Source organism: Oreochromis niloticus, linkage group LG10 (genome assembly GCF_001858045.2).
Source record: "Oreochromis niloticus isolate F11D_XX linkage group LG10, O_niloticus_UMD_NMBU, whole genome shotgun sequence".
Classification (NCBI taxonomy): Eukaryota; Metazoa; Chordata; class Actinopteri; order Cichliformes; family Cichlidae; genus Oreochromis; species Oreochromis niloticus.
This window is the reverse complement of record NC_031975.2, coordinates 32,823,633-32,843,976: the sequence shown is the minus strand read 5'-3', so window position 1 is coordinate 32,843,976 and position 20,344 is coordinate 32,823,633. Positions and strand designations below refer to the sequence as shown.

The 20,344-nt window shown below is 46.3% G+C and overlaps 2 protein-coding genes across 2 annotated transcripts; both read right to left on the bottom strand.

Moving 5' to 3' along the window:
- Positions 1 to 268: 268 nt before the first annotated feature.
- On the bottom strand, positions 269 to 7,169 carry LOC109203877 (uncharacterized). Its single transcript, XM_019363792.2, has 6 exons — positions 4,817 to 7,169; positions 3,790 to 3,998; positions 3,206 to 3,323; positions 896 to 1,081; positions 547 to 654; positions 269 to 406 (listed from the first exon to the last, which is right to left on the bottom strand). Exons 1-5 carry the CDS (start codon positions 5,309 to 5,311, stop codon positions 583 to 585), a joined length of 1,080 nt encoding a protein of 359 aa, XP_019219337.1. The 5' UTR covers positions 5,312 to 7,169; the 3' UTR covers positions 269 to 406; positions 547 to 582.
- Positions 6,588 to 20,324, bottom strand: LOC102082805 (uncharacterized). Its single transcript, XM_019363790.2, has 7 exons — positions 19,552 to 20,324; positions 18,419 to 18,987; positions 11,646 to 11,854; positions 11,062 to 11,179; positions 8,763 to 8,949; positions 8,414 to 8,521; positions 6,588 to 8,273 (listed from the first exon to the last, which is right to left on the bottom strand). Exons 2-7 carry the CDS (start codon positions 18,884 to 18,886, stop codon positions 7,810 to 7,812), a joined length of 1,554 nt encoding a protein of 517 aa, XP_019219335.1. The 5' UTR covers positions 18,887 to 18,987; positions 19,552 to 20,324; the 3' UTR covers positions 6,588 to 7,809.
- Between the last annotated feature and the right edge of the window lie 20 nt (positions 20,325 to 20,344).

The following is a 20,344-nucleotide window of genomic DNA, read 5'->3' as shown; positions in this document are numbered from 1 at the left end:
ACGGCCTGCACCAGATCATAGACCTGCTGACCGTCCCAGTGGTCTGGGTTGTTGTTGAGGACGTGGTACCTGTAGCCCACTTTGAAAAGCAGCTCAGGTCCCGTCGCCCGGCGCTGTGTCTCGATGTCTGGAGCCGCTGGGTTAGCATAGGTGCAGAGGATCCTGGTGTACCTCCACACGTCCATCCCAAAGACCTCCTCCACCTGCCTCACGGCGGCTAGATCCTCCACGGTGGAGGACCCCACCCTGACGACCAGCAGGACAGCGTGGGGCCTCAGCATGTTTACACATGTGGAGATGCCCCTCTTCACGGCGTCGCTGGATGTTTCCGAGAGACCAGGAGTGTCGGCTACGGTCACCTGGTGGCCGAACACCCACTCGCTCTGCCAGCAGCACGATGACGTCCCTGAGGAGAGGACTCCACCAGTTTACTCTGAACATGCTCCCAGTTTGAGGCGTTTGGCCTCCATTTCTAAGCTAATGTTAGCCGTGCAGGGGAGCCAAAGAGCCTGGGGCTGAATCGGTCCACAGACGGGTTAGACTTACCTGAGGATGGACCGCCTGGACTGAAGGCAAGCCTTCCTAGGATGGCGTTCCCAGTGGAGCTCTTACCCACTCCAGGCCTCCCGACGAGAACCAGTCTGATGTCGGACACTGAGAGGAGAAAGTCTGCTGTTAAAACGAGATTTAAAGGATGCTTCTGGATCATTTTAAACTTGTTTCCCGTTTCTGTGGGTCTGAGATGAAACGACAGACGCTTTAAAGTCGTCATCGATATTCTTCATGATGTCACACAGCCCCTCCCTCACACTTTAAAGGAAGAGTGCAAAGTACCGAGGACGGCACGTCTTTGTATTGATTTCTACAGAAACTCAAAGATCGCTGTACCTCATACCTGTGTAACGCTGGAGGAGCGAGCGCTCCTCCTCGAGGGGAGGCGCCAGCCCGGCCACAGGCATTTAACCAAGTTTGTAGCGTCTTCGAAATCATCGAAGTCCTCCTCGTCATTTCTGGCTGTTACTTCGTCCGGCCAACAGAAGCTGAGGTTCTGTCTCAGGCGGTCAGCGTTAAACGTCAGCACCTGAAGGATCAACAGGATGTTTTTAAAGGAAATCTGCAAACGTCTGAACTCTGACGGTGCACCTGCAGGAGTGTTACGTTCAGGGACAGTCGGAAACTTTAAGGCTGAGAGAACACGTGTGAACCTACATGATCACAACAAATAATCATATTCGAGGTCCTGCAGTCAAACATAAACCAGGCTCTCAAGCATGAAGCTCCAACAGCTGCAGTTCCTCTGACGCCCAGCAGAGGCAGCAGTGAATCTCCATAGAGGTTAAAACTTTACAGCAGAAACAAATATGTTTACAGCCTGATACACACACTGGGTTGGACTCTACAGATAATTTCCCCTCATAAAGACTGTTATGATGTTTTTATAACTCACCTGTTTAAATTGTACTAACCCTAAAGTCTACATTATTAAGGGCGTGGCCTCTTTGGCTGACAGGTGTATGGCACACAGACAGCAGTACCTGGTTACAGTTTCCACTCATCATGGGCATGAATGTTGGGGTATTTTTGTGCTTTTAATGATTTCTTTGAACTGTTGTTTTTCCAGGGCAGAATGATTGTACACCAGACATCTTTAGTGGCTTTAAATTTGAACTTATTTAGGATTTTATATAATCCACACAGGCACAAATGTATACAGCTGTGACTCAGGAGGTAGAGCAGACTATCGGTCAATCAGTGGGTAGCTTATTTGATCCCCAGCTACTCCAGTCTGTTTGTTGAAGTACTGAGCAAGATACTAAATCCCAAGTTGCCTCTCAGTGAGTGTGAATGTTAGACAAGGTGCTTAAGTATAGCAGTTTTATGAATGTGTGTGAATGAGGCCCACTAATATTTGGTTTAATGTCTCTCAGCAAGCTGCACCTCAACCAGAAGCTTTTGGTAGCTACCAACAAGCTTCTGGCATCATTCTGGTGTATGCTTCATGAATTCATTTAAACTGGCTGGTTTCCTGACACAGACCTGGCTCTTCAGCACAGTCCACAAAAATACTTCCTCCAAACCATCAACGTGTCATTTAGACCACGTTCCTACGAGACTGCTCAAAGAAGTCTTGCCATTAATTAATGCTTTAATCCTAAATATGATCAGGCATTACCTTGGCCTCCAGTAACACTGTGAGGAACCTTGGAGTCATTTTTGACCAGGACATGTCCTTCAGCGCACATATTAAACAAATATGTAAGACTGCTTTCTTCCATTTGTGCAACATCTCTAAAATTAGAAATAACTTGTCTCAGAGTGACGCTGAAAAACTAGTTCATGCATTTATTACTTCCAGGCTGGACTACTGTAATTCATTATTATCAGGATGTCCTAAAAACTCCCTGAAAAGTCTTCAGCTGATCCAAAATGCTGCAGCAAGAGTCCTGACAGGGACTAGAAAGAGAGAGCAGATTTCTCCTGTTTTGGCTTCCCTTCATTGGCTTCCTGTTAAATCCAGAATTCAAAATCCTGCTCCTCACATACAAGGTCTTAAATAATCAGGCCCCATCTTATCTTAATGACCTTGTAGTACCATATCACCCTATTAGAGCACTTCGCTCTCACACTGCAGGCCTACTTGTTGTTCCTAGAGTATTTAAAAGTAGAATGGGAGGCAGAGCCTTCAGTTTTCAGGCCCCTCTTCTGTGGAACCAGCTTCCAGTTTGGATTCGGGAGACAGACACTATCTCTACTTTCAAGATTAGGCTTCAAACTTTCCTTTTTGCTAAAGCATATAGTTAGGGCTGGACCAGGTGACCCTGAATCCTCCCTTAGTTATGCTGCAATAGACGTAGGCTGCCGGGGATTCCCATGATGCATTGAGTTTTTCCTTCCAGTCACCTTTCTCACTCACTATGTGCTAATAGACCTCTCTGCATTGAATCATACTTGTTATTAACCTCTGTCTCTCTCTGTTTTAAATGTGCTTTACAAATAAAATTGACTGGAAACTTCTGATACAGGTGTCTGTGTAATGCTCCTATACAGTCTATGCTTGCAGCTTCAATGACCAAGCTAGCAATGATTAATCTATGAGTAACCCTTTAATGATATGAAATATGAAAGAACATCATTTACAAATAGAAAATCACATGAAATGCTTTAGGTATCGGTAAAGAGTGATGAAGAGGAGCAATGAAGGTACCTGTCCGTTCGCCACATGCAGGGCAATGGCGACGTGATCCCAGACGTAAAATGGAGGTCGTGCAGGTAGTTCCTGAGCGTCCATCTGGTTTCCATCAGGTCTACAGATCAACTCATAACTGAGGGGAAGGATGAAGAGCACATCACTTACTCTTATAGTTTCTGTTCAGGAGGTTTAACAAGTGTTGCATAAACTGTTGAGGAGTTTTTCACACAGTCTCCATTTTCAGAGGCTCCGAGCATTGGACAGCTGACTGATGGTTCCCTTGTTCACGTGTAACCTGTTCCTGTGTTATTCCATAACAAGTGAAGCAGGTAAAAGCAGGTTTCAAGCACTGAACTTGTATTTGGTAAATGCTGACTGGAACTCTTGATATGAGGTTCAAAGAGACATGAGCCGCTGTTTTATTTTGAAAGTCCACGTCTTTTGTTTCCACAATTAGAGTCAGTTTCATAAGTTATTGGACGATAACATTGTTGTTGTTCTTCTGTACACCATCAGACTGACGTTTGGGCCTGACTTGCCAAAAGGTGAATTACCTCTTCAGTGGAGTCCTTTAACATGTTTACCTGTGTGAGTCTTACCTGTGTGTCCCACACATGGCCTCCGGTCTCCAGATGAAGCGTCCGTCTCTATAAGTGCAGACGGCGTCCGGGTCATCATCAGGGAGCAAAGGAAACCTTGAGAAGAACCGCTGATTGGCCGGGCTGTGGACCAGCACAGAGTACTGCACTTCCTGTTTGTACAGCGAGGTCTTGAACACCCTCATGATGGGCGGAGCTCCGGAGCAAAACTGGGGACGATAACAGGAGTTTCAGTTTTACTTCCAGAGAAAGAAAGAGTGACGCGGCACAGCGCACAGCGTGTTTCAGTCGACGCACACTTTGAGTCACAACAGCAGCTCGCTGTACACGAAGGATGGAAGTGCCCTGTTGTTCAGTCTGATGTTCAGTGTTGTCAGGAAGGTTGTGATTACAGTTTATTTGAGTTTTAACTGAGAAAATAATCTTTTAACAATCTGCAGGTTTTGTCCGCGAGTATATTTGAACCATCATCAGCTGAGCGCCGTCTGTTCCGGTTGGACGGTCTGCTGATGTTTCTGTGGTGGTTACCACCTAAAAACGTATGATGCCTTTCCTATGGCCTGCTTTAACAACATGCTAACCTTATTTACAATCAATATTTACTGACTCCAGGATGTAAGCTGAACGAAAAAAGCATGTTCTTCAGTTTGTGACTAAGAATTTAATATTTATAGTGTTCAGTGTTTTAACATTATGGAGAAATATAAATATACATCATTCAGAAATGGTCCCAGGTTATTGTTTGCAGTTTTTTTACAGGACTGCTTGGATTTTTAAAATATCTAAATGATCCAGGATGCAGATATTTGAATACTAGATCCTGTTTCATGTTTCTGGTAAGACCGACCAGTGAAACTGTCAGGTTTCTGTCGTTAACAGTGTTTTAGATATTCATGTTCAAACTCTGCCTCTGAAAAGTGTTTGATAAGAAGTTCACAGCTATCTCTGACTCTTTTATGGAGCTCACAGACGGTGATGTCAGACCTGAGCTCTGTGAATGCAAACAGTCATTTAAACGTAGGATTACCTGCTCGCTGTAGGCCGTCAGCACCTCCTCCAGAGGGAACCTGAAGCGGTATGAGCCCAGTCTTGACCTCCTCTTGAAGGCTGGAGAGGAAGCAAACTTCCAGAGGAAGCTCTCCTGCTCTGCAGCCTGCTCCTCCATCCGGTCCGGGTAGGTCTCCTCCAGGAGCCTCGTCTCGGCCGCTTGGATCTCCTCAGGTCCCACAGCCAGACTCCACCACACCAGGGAGAGATGGCGAGGATCCGAGGACCATCCACGATGATCCTTGAAGCCTCTGTCCTTCCAGATCCCACGTAGCCCCCTGCGCTCTGTGTCATGTTTCAGGTGAGACACATAGAACTCAGGTCGGGGGTATTCAGGGACGTCTTCTTTGTAGAGGTACTGGTTCTCCAAACCCTGACGCTCAGCTATACTTCTTAAATCATTCAGCCGCACATGCTGACCCTCTATGAAATGTTCGGTATAGTTTCGGCTGTTTGTCTGTGTCTGCATGATCATGGAGGGTGAGCTGGAGAGAAGTGGTCTGTGATATCTGACAGGACACACTTTTATTCAGACCCCACCCAGTCTCACACACACACACACACACACACACACACACACACACACACACAGCGTTCTGGTTTTGGTTCATTGACTGCATGCCTTGCCTGAAGTTTCAGTTTGATTCGTCTTCAGATGTTTGAGGTTTGTTTTCCGAGCTTCTTCGTGTTTGTTTGAATTCTGCTTCATCACCGATGACCTGCTGTCATGGTTTTGCTCAGTGAACTTAACCGACCTTACATTTCCATAAAAGGCTTGTCTGGTGTATTTCCTCTGAGTTTAAGGAAACGGTGTGATGTAATGAGACGGGAAGTGCGGGTGCCAGACTGTTTCTGATGTCACTGTGGTTTCTTCCTCCTTCACTTACGTCCGGGCTGAGCAGAATTCGCTGAAGAAGGAAGCCCGATATGAGCCTGACGTTCGTGCCTGTGATGGAAACCATCAGGGTCGTTTTACTGAAACATGTTCACCTCTTTCTCCTTATTGAACTTGAACAGGTCATTTAGACCTGATCAAACGCTCTTCTTCTCTTTGTGTTCTCGTGTTTCTGTTTCATGATTAACGATTTTTTTATTAACACTCTTGCCAACAATAAAAAATGTTACAAAAACAAGCTGCACTCTGACCCCAGCGCTCATCAGAAGTGTTTGCTTGTAAAAACATGTCCATCCATCAAAGTCAGGTCACCTGCAGGCTGAGCAGTATTCCAGACTTCTGAGGCATTCCCAGACCAGACCAGCAGGTTCTGGTCTCACTCGGGGTCTCCTGCCTGAGCTCGTGGACAGAAGTTCTTTGACGTCTAATGAAAGTCCTTCCTAAGGGGTCTCAGATCCGACCCTGAACTCCTGTGGCTCCTCCCACAGTTTTACCACTATTTCGACATTGATATACCGAGGTCACCAGACAGAAGCGCCCTGGATTCATGGTGATGATCACATCAACAGTAGATGTTACTGCACCATTATTTGTTTGTTTCTAACTGTTAGGCTTCAAACCTCGTAATGGCCATGCCTGGCCTTCTACTACTGTTTATATATAAAAACATTTTATTCACATTACATTTTAACATATTTGAATAATATCAATATTTAGCAGTAAATCAGAAATAAGAAACGGATATGTGTCAAGTATTTTGCAGGATTTAACATTTTTACCCCTGAAGTCAGCCAAAAAAACATTCATCTGTAGTGTAAGCTGTCAGATCACTGGTGTCAGCTGGTGTCCACCTGTATTTACTTTGGAGGAGTCAGTGAGTGAGTGAAACTCACTTCTGTCTGATGACAGTGATACTGAGACGAGCTGTTGAAAATATGCTGAACTTTCTGTCAATATGCACTGCTGTTAGCTTCTGTTAGCCTCTATTAGCTGCTGTTAGCTTCTGTTAGCCTCTATTAGCTGCTGTTACTGAAACTGTCTCTGAAGTGGATCTAACTATGTTTGATGTGAGGATGGAATCAAACTGTTTATCTGAGGCAAAGTGTGATTTTTAGGACAGTCGAGCCAAACTGTTGTAAGCTGTTGTTGTTTAGCTGGCTCTTTGCTAGCTGTCCGGAGTCATTCAGGGCTCATTAATAATTTCACTTCCTCAGTTTCATCTGGCAGCTGATTGGCTTAAATGGTCACCAATGACACGCTGTCAGTGCTGCATTGGGTCAGGTGAGAACTGGCGCATAGCTGTGTCTGTGGGAGGGGCTACACAGAGAAAATCACTGCTGATTGGCAGATGCAGCACTCGGATTGTGTCCACCATGTAAACGATCCTCCTGTCAGTAACGCTGTGCAGTGGTTGGTCTGCACGAAGGCAGAGGCGGGTCCTCACCAGCAGGTGAGACATGGTGATGCTGGAGTCCTCATGGACACAGTTTTCCAAACTTGAGAAGGTTAATTTGTTCTGTCACCCACACATTCCTCTCATGTGACCAACATCTCTAAAATTAGAAAAACTAGTTCATGCATTTATTACTTCCAGGCTGGACTACTGTAATTCTTTATTATCAGGATGTCCTAAAAACTCCCTGAAAAGCCTTCAGCTGATCCAAAATGCTGCAGCAAGAGTCCTGACAGGGACTAGAAAGAGAGAGCAGATTTCTCCTGTTTTGGCTTCCCTTCATTGGCTCCTGTCCTTTTCAAACCCTCACAGACACACGTGTGTCTTGAATGATCTTCGTGAGATCGGCACTGTTGGGATTTTTTAAAAGGCTTTTGGATCGTTGCACAGAATATTCAAAGTTTAACGTTCGTAGTCGGCTACAAACAAACTGCATTTCCAAACCTGCTGACGTCAGGATGGGGGGGACTTCCCATGATGCATCATGGAAGCTAATCTGGGAGGTGACCTCCCCACTGAGGCCAGCAGGTGTCGCTGTGCTGGGCGTTCTGGTGCATTTATCGTACGCCACACTCCATCACCTGAGGGTAAACAGTGCAAACAACATTACAACATCACCCAGCACTCAGATGGTGTTCCTGATGGAGTAGACCTCCCCTCCTTTAGCCATGACCATCCTTGCCACGGCCTGCACCAGATCATAGACCTGCTGACCGTCCCAGTGGTCTGGGTTGTTGTTGAGGACGTGGTACCTGTAGCCCACTCTGAAAAGCAGCTCAGGTCCCGTCGCCCGGCGCTGTGTCTCGATGTCTGGAGCCGCTGGGTTAGCATAGGTGCAGAGGATCCTGGTGTACCTCCACACGTCCATCCCAAAGACCTCCTCCACCTGCCTCACGGCGGCTAGATCCTCCACGGTGGAGGACCCCACCCTGACGACCAGCAGGACAGCGTGGGGCCTCAGCATGTTTACACATGTGGAGATGCCCCTCTTCACGGCGTCGCTGGATGTTTCCGAGAGACCAGGAGTGTCGGCTACGGTCACCTGGTGGCCGAACACCCACTCGCTCTGCCAGCAGCACGATGACGTCCCTGAGGAGAGGACTCCACCAGTTTACTCTGAACATGCTCCCAGTTTGAGGCGTTTGGCCTCCATTTCTAAGCTAACGTTAGCCGTGCAGGGGAGCCAAAGAGCCTGGGGCTGAATCAGTCCACAGACGGGTTAGACTTACCTGAGGATGGACCGCCTGGACTGAAGGCAAGCCTTCCTAGGATGGCGTTCCCAGTGGAGCTCTTACCCACTCCAGGCCTCCCGACGAGAACCAGTCTGATGTCGGACACTGAGAGGAGAAAGTCTGCTGTTAAAACGAGATTTAAAGGATGCTTCTGGATCATTTTAAACTTGTTTCCCGTTTCTGTGGATCTGAGATGAAACGACAGACGCTTTAAAGTCGTCATCGATATTCTTCATGATGTCACACAGCCCCTCCCTCACACTTTAAAGGAAGAGTGCAAAGTACCGAGGACGGCACGTCTTTGTATTGATTTCTACAGAAACTCAAAGATCGCTGTACCTCATACCTGTGTAACGCTGCAGGAGCGAGCGCTCCTCCTCGAGGGGGAGGCGCCAGCCCGGCCACAGGCATTTAACCAAGTTTGTAGCGTCTTCGAAATCATCGAAGTCCTCCTCGTCGTTTCTGGCTGTTACTTCGTCCGGCCAACAGAAGCTGAGGTTCTGTCTCAGGCGGTCAGCGTTAAACGTCAGCACCTGAAGGATCAACAGGATGTTTTTAAAGGAAACCTGCAAAAGTCTGAACTCTGACGGTGCACCTGCAGGAGTGTTACGTTCAGGGACAGTCGGAAACTTTAAGGCTGAGAGAACACGTGTGAACCTACATGATCACAACAAATAATCATATTCGAGGTCCTGCAGTCAAACATAAACCAGGCTCTCAAGCATGAAGCTCCAACAGCTGCAGTTCCTCTGACGCCCAGCAGAGGCAGCAGTGAATCTCCATAGAGGTTAAAACTTTACAGCAGAAACAAATATGTTTACAGCCTGATACACACACTGGGTTGGACTCTACAGATAATTTCCCCTCATAAAGACTGTTATGATGTTTTTATAACTCACCTGTTTAAATTGTACTAACCCTAAAGTCTACATTATTAAGGGCGTGGCCTCTTTGGCTGACAGGTGTATGGCACACAGACAGCAGTACCTGGTTACAGTTTCCACTCATCATGGGCATGAATGTTGGGGTATTTTTGTGCTTTTAATGATTTCTTTGAACTGTTGTTTTTCCAGGGCAGAATGATTGTACACCAGACATCTTTAGTGGCTTTAAATTTGAACTTATTTAGGATTTTATATAATCCACACAGGCACAAATGTATACAGCTGTGACTCAGGAGGTAGAGCAGACTATCGGTCAATCAGTGGGTAGCTTATTTGATCCCCAGCTACTCCAGTCTGTTTGTTGAAGTACTGAGCAAGATACTAAATCCCAAGTTGCCTCTCAGTGAGTGTGAATGTTAGACAAGGTGCTTAATTATAGCAGTTTTATGAATGTGTGTGAATGAGGCCCACTAATATTTGGTTTAATGTCTCTCAGCAAGCTGCACCTCAACCAGAAGCTTTTGGTAGCTACCAACAAGCTTCTGGCATCATTCTGGTGTATGCTTCATGAATTCATTTAAACTGGCTGGTTTCCTGACACAGACCTGGCTCTTCAGCACAGTCCACAAAAATACTTCCTCCAAACCATCAACGTGTCATTTAGACCACGTTCCTACGAGACTGCTCAAAGAAGTCTTGCCATTAATTAATGCTTTAATCCTAAATATGATCAGGCATTACCTTGGCCTCCAGTAACACTGTGAGGAACCTTGGAGTCATTTTTGACCAGGACATGTCCTTCAACGCACATATTAAACAAATATGTAAGACTGCTTTCTTCCATTTGTGCAACATCTCTAAAGTTAGAAATATCCTGTCTCAGAGTGACGCTGAAAAACTAGTTCATGCATTTATTACTTCCAGGCTGGACTACTGTAATTCTTTATTATCAGGATGTCCTAAAAACTCCCTGAAAAGCCTTCAGCTGATCCAAAATGCTGCAGCAAGAGTCCTGACAGGGACTAGAAAGAGAGAGCAGATTTCTCCTGTTTTGGCTTCCCTTCATTGGCTTCCTGTTAAATCCAGAATTCAAAATCCTGCTCCTCACATACAAGGTCTTAAATAATCAGGCCCCATCTTATCTTAATGACCTTGTAGTACCATATCACCCTATTAGAGCACTTCGCTCTCACACTGCAGGCCTACTTGTTGTTCCTAGAGTATTTAAAAGTAGAATGGGAGGCAGAGCCTTCAGTTTTCAGGCCCCTCTTCTGTGGAACCAGCTTCCAGTTTGGATTCAGGAGACAGACACTATCTCTACTTTCAAGATTAGGCTTCAAACTTTCCTTTTTGCTAAAGCATATAGTTAGGGCTGGACCAGGTGACCCTGAATCCTCCCTTAGTTATGCTGCAATAGACGTAGGCTGCCGGGGATTCCCATGATGCACTGGGTGTTTCTTCTTCACTCACTATGTGTTAATAGACCTCTCTGCATCGAATCATACTTGTTATTAACCTCTGTCTCTCTCTGTTTTAAATATGCTTTACAAATAAAATTGACTGGAAACTTCTGATACAGGTGTCTGTGTAATGCTCCTATACAGTCTATGCTTGCAGCTTCAATGACCAAGCTAGCAATGATTAATCTATGAGTAACCCTTTAATGATATGAAATATGAAAGAACATCATTTACAAATAGAAAATCACATGAAATGCTTTAGGTATCGGTAAAGAGTGATGAAGAGGAGCAATGAAGGTACCTGTCCGTTCGCCACATGCAGGGCAATGGCGACGTGATCCCAGACGTAAAATGGAGGTCGTGCAGGTAGTTCCTGAGCGTCCATCTGGTTTCCATCAGGTCTACAGATCAACTCATAACTGAGGGGAAGGATGAAGAGCACATCACTTACTCTTATAGTTTCTGTTCAGGAGGTTTAACAAGTGTTGCATAAACTGTTGAGGAGTTTTTCACACAGTCTCCATTTTCAGAGGCTCCGAGCATTGGACAGCTGACTGATGGTTCCCTTGTTCACGTGTAACCTGTTCCTGTGTTATTCCATAACAAGTGAAGCAGGTAAAAGCAGGTTTCAAGCACTGAACTTGTATTTGGTAAATGCTGACTGGAACTCTTGATATGAGGTTCAAAGAGACATGAGCCGCTGTTTTATTTTGAAAGTCCACGTCTTTTGTTTCCACAATTAGAGTCAGATTCATAAGTTATTGGACGATAACATTGTTGTTGTTCTTCTGTACACCATCAGACTGACGTTTGGGCCTGACTTGCCAAAAGGTGAATTACCTCTTCAGTGGAGTCCTTTAACATGTTTACCTGTGTGAGTCTTACCTGTGTGTCCCACACATGGCCTCTGGTCTCCAGATGAAGCGTCCGTCTCTATAAGTGCAGACGGCGTCCGGGTCATCATCAGGGAGTAAAGGAAACCTTGAGAAGAGCAGCTGATTGGCCGGGCTGTGGACCAGCACAGAGTACTGCACTTCCTGTTTGAACAGCGAGGTCTTGAACACCCTCATGATGGGCGGAGCTCCGGAGCAAAACTGGGGACGATAACAGGAGTTTCAGTGGGAGAGCGACGAGCTATAATCACTCCATTAGCTAAGAGACACAGACAGCTACTCTCCAACATAACTTAATGCTACATCTCCAAAAGTTGAATCTGTTCATCTGGACGTAGCGTTTTGTGGGAGAAACGTTTCGTCACTCATCCAAGTGACTTCTTCAGTCTCTCTTCAGTTAATGCTACATGTGCTGAGTTTGTAAACTATCACTGGAGAAGTTGCAAATATCTGTAAAACAGGAAGCTGGTGTGACAGTTGTGCCTCTCTTAGAGGGTCCAGCGTTTTTGGGTTTCTTTGCCAAGCGTCTGGGCACCAAGCACTCAGCGAAAGCTCAATAGCCTGGAAAGGTGCTAACCGCTAGGCTAACTAGCAACAAGATGCCTTCCCTCTCCACAGATGACTACCACAGCCTCCTGCAGAAGATTGCAGTACTGGAGACAAAAATTCATCGCTTAGAAGTAAACGTGGAGGTAAATGGACTGTGTGGAAATGAAACAACCTTGCCTTTGATTCAAAACAATGGCGATGAGCAAGCTAGTACACAGCTAAGGAGCACAGATAACATGACCAAGAAAGTAGACTCTGTGCATTATAATAAATCCTCAAGCGATAATCCCCCCTTGGACTGTCTTGGTGCAAAACCAAGACATAAATCATGTCTCCTGGAAGGGGGAGGACGTATCACAGGCAGAGCACAGCGAGCTGAAATCTCTGAAACCGACTGGCCTTCACTTCCTACGAGACAGAGAAGCTCTTCTACCCCTGTATACGGGAGGAAACAGGACTGGACAACCGTGAATAGGAGGGTTAACAACAAACCTCCAAAACAACTGAATGTGAAACTGCAGAACAGATTTGCTCCACTATCAAAGGACCCTGGATCTATATCGGACAACCATCCATCTAAAAGTAGCGAAGTAAGGTCTGAAAATCTGTTGAGAAGTAAAAGGCCACAGGGAAAGCTAAAGGCTAGGCCTGAAACTCTGATTGTGGGTGACTCTGCCGTAAAGGATGTACAAAGGATGTGCGGTAAGAACACTAAAGTCCTCTGCTTTCCTAAGGATATGGTCAACAACCTAAAGGAGAGAATTCTTCAAATTGCAGATGAATATCCAACCGTGACAAACATTGTTCTGCACACAGGGTCAAACGATGTGTCCAAACAACAGTCGGAGGTTCTGAAACGGGACTTTACTGGATTATTAAACACTGTAAACTCTCTGAATGCAGCTGTATTCATCAGTGGGCCTGTACCGCCCGTCAGAGGAGGAGACGAGAGATTCAGCAGGTTGTTTGCACTGAATAAATGGCTCATATCAGCATGTACTGACCACTCAGTGCATTTTATCAACAATTTTAATATTTTTTGGGAACGCAGGCATCTGTTTAAAGCAAATGATAAGATAAGATAAGATAAGATAAGATAACCTTTATTAGTCCCACACGTGGGAAATTTGTTTTGTCACAGCAGGAAGTGGACAGTGCAAAAGTTATGAAGCAAAAATTAGAATAAAATAAAATAAAATATACAATGAGATAAAAATAGAGTACAAATGCTATTTACAACTGAGTAAAAATACAACGATGCCAGAAAAGATTATTGCACATGTGTGGATGTGTGTGTTTGATCGGTTGAAGTCTTTGTTGTGGAGTCTGACAGCAGTGGGGAGGAAAGACCTGCGAAATCTCTCCGTCCCACACCGTGGGTGCCGCAGCCACTGAAGGAGCTGCTCAGTGCTGTCACAGTCTCATGCATGGGGTGGGAGATGTTGTCCAACAGGGATGACAGCTTAGCCGCCATTCTCCTGTCACTCACCACCTCCACTGGGTCCAGAGGGCATCCTAGAACAGAGCTGGCCCTGCGGATCAGCAGGGATTAAATGGATTTAACTTTAACAAGTCTGGGGTGAAACTGTTCACCTCCAACTTGTTTCATCCATCTGTGCTTGGTGCCAAGGCTGAGATAAACGAGGAGTTATCTCATAAAGAGGAACAAACAGTACTCCGAGAACAGACAAAGCCCAGCAGAAACCTTGAGGAGGAGCTCCATCTGCCCCCACCCGGGAAGAGCCTCAGAAAGGAGAGAAATCTGAGGCAAGAAGAGGGGTCCCTACTCGCCTCCAACTCTCTCAACAACACCAACGACCAGGACCAGGGACCACGACCTTCCCCAGTCCCCCAAACCCCTGACAGGCCATCACCCTCCTCCCCCTCCCTTTCTCCCTCCTCCCCACACCTGAAATTCACTGAGGAGATGATGGAGCGGGTCAATGCTGGGCTCAGATCTACCCCCCGGCCCAGTCCCTCTTTGTCCCCCATAAACCCCCACCAGAGCAGCCAAAGGTTCGCCATCGGGCCCCGCCCTCAACAGAGCAATCAAAGTTACACTGCGCAGCCTCGCCCCCCTTAGTTCCTCCTTACCACCTTCATGCTCTGTCTCCGCAGTCTGATGTGTGATGTGTGGAGGGTCCGGGCTGTGAGGATTATGGCAGTGGTGACTTTTCCCAGGAGAAGCTGGGACCCTGTTTATTAGAAGGTTTTAAAATTTCTGTACTTTTAGGTGACAGAAGGAGACATGTGGCCTGGTCAAAACACAGAGAGCTGCACTCTAAAAGATCTTTAAATATAGTAAACATACCTTGTGTGCCACAGACTGCTCCCAAACACGAGGGGGCAAATAATACCTCTAAAACACTTAAGTTGGCTTTGTTAAACGTTAGATCTTTAGCTGGGAAAACATTTTTAATTAATGATTTAATCACTGAGCACAGCCTTGATTTTATGTTTTTAACTGAAACTTGGTTGGACCAAAGTAACAGTGGAGCTGTTCTCATCGAGACGACCCCTCCTAACTACAGTTTTATCAGTGAGGCCAGGGTGAGCAGGAGAGGAGGAGGGGTGGCTGTCTTATTTAATGAATCATTTCAATGTAAGCAGCTATCTCCTGGAAGTTTTCAGTCTTTTGAATATGTGGCTTTACAGCTGAAGGCCCCATCCAAAGTTATGTTTCTTAATGTTTACAGGCCTCCCAAATACTGCACAGACTTTTTTAATGACCTCAGTGAACTGCTGTCTGTGATCTGTGTTGATTTCGACTGTGTAATTATTGTTGGGGATTTTAACATCCATGTGGACAACCCTCAGGACAAAGGGACTAAAGACCTGAGTAACACTCTGGGCAACTTTGGGCTGACTCAGCATGTAGCAGAGGCCACACATAATAGAGGACACACTCTTGACCTACTGATCTCCAAGGGCCTGAACATTTCAAAGGTTACTGTGTCTGATGTGGGCCTATCTGATCATTACTGTGTTTTCTTTGAAAGTAAAATCTCAGCCCACACAAATATATCAACAGCAGTGATCACAAAACGGTGTATAACTGAACACAGTAGTGAGATCTTTAACCAGGTCTTCCCATTAACACCTGACCTGTCCAGAGGTTCAGTCAATGAGCTCGTCAATAGCTTCAATGCTAAAATGTTAAATGTAATGGACACTATTGCTCCCATTAAGGTGAAGGTTATCTCTGGAAGGAAGAAGTCTCCATGGAGAAACTCCACACTGGTGAAAAATGAAAAAAGAGAGTGCAGGAAAGCTGAGCGCAGATGGAGAAAAACAAACCTCCAGGTTCATTATGACATCTATAAAGAGAAACTTCACAATTCTAATTTACAACTGAGGAGTGCAAGGAGGTCCTACTTCTCTGACATCATCACCAAAAACAGTCATAACGCTCGGGTCTTATTTTCTACAGTTGACAGGCTAACAAACCCTCCTGTGTCAGTGGCAACTGAACTTCAGACCTGGGCATCAGTTCCCTCATCTGCAAATGGTTACTGGACTTCCTGATCAACCGGCCCAAACATGTCCCGCTAGATAACCGCTGCTCATCAACAATCACAATGAACACCGGTGTACCACAAGGCTGTGTGATGAGCCCTTTCCTCTACTCCCTCTTCACCCATTACTGCAGACCTGCTGATGGTTCCAACACCATCATTAAGTTTGCAGATGACACCACGGTGATTGGCCTCATCAGCGACAACGATGAGACCGCCTACAGGGAGGAGGTGGATCGTCTGGCTGAGTGGTGCGACACAAACAAAATGCAGCTCAACACTGAGAAGACCAAGGAGCTCATCGTGGACTACAGGAGGAATGCTGACCCACATCCACCCATCCACATTAAGGGGACGGCTGTGGAGCGTGTGAGCAGCTTCAAGTTCCTGGGAGTCCACATCTCCGAGGATCTCATCTGGACGACCAACTGCTCCAAGCTGGTCAAGAAGGCTCACCAGCGCCTCTTCTTCCTGAAGACTCTGAGGAAGAACCACCTGTCCTCAGACATCCTGGTGAACTTCTACCGCTGCACCATCGAGAGCATCCTGACCAACTGTATAACAGTCTGGTACGGGAACTGCTCTGCCTCGGACCGGAAGGCGTTGCAGAGGGTTGTGAAAACTGCCCAGCGCATCGCCGGAGCACCACTTCCTGCCATAAAGGACATCTACAGGAAGCGGTGTCTGATGATTTTCCCAGCCCTTTTCAAAGTCACCCAGCACATGGACTCTTCACCCTCCTGCCCTCTGGGAGGCGCTACAGGAGCCTCCGGACCAAATTCTTCACAGACAAAATCCAAAAGATTAGACAAGCAATTGGTACATCAACAGCAGATTCAGGAAATGTACTGTGTCAAACGAAAAACTGTTTAAACACCATCAAACAGTTTCACCCTATTAACAGCAAAGACCTGGAGGACATCATCTTAGGTCAACTGAACTCCTCCTCTTGCTGTTTAGATGTCCTGCCAACAAGTTTTTTCAAAAAGGTCTCAAAGACTTTGGAGTCAGACCTGTTACAGATCGTCAACCTTTCTTTAATATCAGGTGTGTTTCCAGAATCACTAAAAACTGCTGTAATTAAACCTCTACTGAAAAAGGACAATCTTGACAAGACACAAATGAATAACTACAGGCCGATCTCAAATGTCCCGTTTTTAAGTAAGATTATTGAAAAAGCAGTTTCTCAACAGCTCAATTACTTCTTAAAACAGAATAACTGCTATGATGCCTTCCAGTCAGGTTTTAGACAGAACCACAGCACTGAAACCGCTCTGACCAAAGTGTTTAATGACATATGTCTGAACACAGACAGTGAACAAATGTCAGTCTTAGTTTTACTGGATCTCAGTGCAGCATTTGACACAGTTGACCACAACATATTACTCAAACGACTGGAGAACTGGGCAGGTCTTTCAGGAACTGTACTAAACTGGTTCAAAACATACTTAGAAAACAGGAAATACTTTGTATCAATAGGTAACTTCACATCTGAGCAGACAAGTATCACATGTGGAGTTCCCCAAGGTTCCATCTTGGGACCCCTTCTGTTTAACATTTACATGCTCCCACTGGCACAGATTATAAAGAACAACAAAATAAACTATCATAGCTACGCAGATGACACACAAATATGTATCACAATGTCACCAGGAGACCGAGGCCCTGTACAGGCTCTTGGTAAATGCATTGAGGAAATTAATGACTGGTTGTGCCACAATTTCCTCCAGCTAAACAAAAATAAAACTGAGGTAATAGTCTTTGGTGCAAAAGAAAAACGATTACAGGTCACCAGAGAACTTCAATCTATACACCTAAAAACCACAAACCAGGCGAGAAATTTGGGTGTAGTGATGGATGCAGACCTAAACTTAGAAAAACACATTAAGACAATAACAAAATCAGCTTACTATCACCTCAAGAATATTTCAAGGATAAAAGATCTGGGGTAACGAGTCTCAGGTGAGGGAGGGGTACAGTCCTGCAGGCTTGCTTCATATTTGAATACATGCGATCCAATGTGTTCTGCCCCCTGGTGGAGCACTGTATGTACTATTGCACCATTACTGCTCCCACACCACAAAGAACTCCCACTAACAACAGGATTAAACAAACGGATCAAAGAAACATATGAACAACAGGAGCCTCGGAGAAGTTACAGAGCTGACATCTGAACAAACCACAAGGCTTCTGGAACAGCGTCCTTTGGACAGGCGAGACCAAAGCGGAGCACAGAGCAGCACATTGGAGCAAACAAACACCATGAACTCGTCTGTACACCACAGTGTTCAGAGTCAGGTGAGGACGTCCGTCCCACAGTTACCGCTGGGACCAAACTGGGTCATCAGCAGATCCCAGCTCAGCAGCATGAATGAAACCTCAACGAGCTGAAGCAACGCAGTGAAGGAGAGTGGGCCAAGGGTCCTCCACAGTGGGAGACGCACACACAGGAGTGTGCTGCTTCTTACTTTTAAATAAATAATACCATGCCGTGTGCTGTTGTTGATCTGAGGTTGCTTTGACGTCATTTTCAGACCTGCTGCATTCCTGTTATATCTGGATATGTAGACCTGAGAAAGGCCGTACTTTATCATTACCATGACTGCAGTTATTCTGCTTACGTGTCAGACTTTTAATGTTTCCTTTGTTATGGATCTGAGCTCAGACTGTTGGGCCCGTGTGCTGACAGACAGAGGAGTACCTGCTCGCTGTAGGCGGTCAGCACCTCCTGCAGGGGGAAGGTGAAGCGGTACGAGCCCAGCCTGGACTTCTCGCTGAAGGCCGGAGAGGAGGCGAACCTCCACAGGAAGCTGCGCTGCCTCGCGGCCTGCTCCTCTGTCCGGTTTGGGTAGGTCTCCTCTAGGAGCCTCGTCTCGGCCTCCTGGATCTCCTCGGGTCCCACAGCCAGATTCCACCACACCAGGACCCGACTGTGAGGATCCCTGAAGCCCTCGTCCACCCTGATGCAACATAAGCCCCGTCGCTCCGTGTCGTGTTTGACACGGCTCACGTGGAACTCGGGTCGGGGGAACGGAGGGATGTCTTCAGTGAAGACGTACTGGTTCTCCAACCCATACCTTTGAACTTCCTGTTTCAGGTGATTCAGCCTGGAGTGCTTATAGTACAGGAAGTGCTCTAAATGTCCTCTCCTGTTTCTCTGTGTCTGCATGATCACAGGTGAGACATCACAGGTCCATCATCAGAGGGTCTCTGTGGTGGAGCTCGCTGTTCCTGCAGACGCCCACGTCTGTCTCTCTGCTCCAACGAACGCTGCGAAGCACAAAGAGTCATCATCAGCGTCAAACCGAGGATTAGACGAGTCTGAGAAGCTCCACTGACTCAAAACTCAGCAGCTGGACTGACAGTCGCACCTCTGTGGTGGTTTGGAGTACTGCAAAGTCATTTCCTGCCTGGGTGCAGTTTCTCCTACTCTCAGTGATCTCGCTCCTAACAGGTGCTTCTGTGTGTTCGTACGCACAACATTCTCACTTCCTGTCTGGTTGTGACTTCCTTGTTGATGTCTTTGAGCCTTTTTCAGTCTCCGTGTCCCTGTAGTGACTCTGTCTCTCCTTCTGGCCTCATCTCTTTTTGCTTTTATCATCGTTGTTCTGCTCTTTTCCATCATGCTGAGTCTCTGCGTGTTGCTGGTGTTTTGTGTGTCCATGTTTGCTCTTTTTGTTCCTCATTTCTGTCCTTTCACACACGTTTGTGTCTCTGTTTATTCTCAGTCACTCTTTGTGTTGTTGTGTTCAGTGTTTGTTCTTTGCAGTGAATCTGTCGTGATTGTTAAGTACACACAGTTTCTATCATAAACACATTTTCTGTATGAGTTACCTCCATGAAGCACAGCAGCAGGGCAGCCCTGCCCCTTCAGTCCTCCGGTAGGTGGCGTGTTGGTGCCACAGCCGGCAGTGAGTCCGAGTCACGGTCGACGTGTTTTCCTGCTGTTCTTTCAGAGTTTCAGCGGATCCACGGAGTCAGCCCTGCGAGTCCGGCTCGGTTTAAAATCCTCTCAGCGGCTCCCGGACACACGGCACATGCGCAGTAAACTTCCTGCAGCTGTCACAGCTGGAGTGTGACAGCTCGGTGCTGCTCACAGGTCCGGCTGTCACCTGGAGACTCCACGGTGCCGTGTCAGCTGCACCTGTGGGCGTGGCCGGACACGCCTGCAATATGAACTCTGGTCCTAAACAGGCAGATAACAGCTGATGGCGCCGAGGAAACATGCTGTCACGTGACTATCCCCCCCTTTGAGGCGCCCCTGCCGGCAGAGGCAGGCACCACACACACACACACACACACACAAATGTGAAATTACAAAACGTGTAATAAAAATGTGAATGCATCGTGGTCAAATGACGTCACATACTAGACACCTGTAGCAGTGAGCGATCAGCTGTTCCCATCACGTGCTGTCACAGTGACGCCACAGTTACAGTGTCTGCTGTGTGATGTCATCTAACTGTGCTTTGTTTAATAAAGATTTAAAGCACTGCCACTGTTTTTACACGCTTTAGGTTAAAGACTTTTATTTTGAAAGATGTGCTCAACGGAAGTTATTAATGTTGTCAGCAAAGGAGCCCTGCCACTTCCGGTTAGATCAATCATTAAACTAAGTTAAATAGCA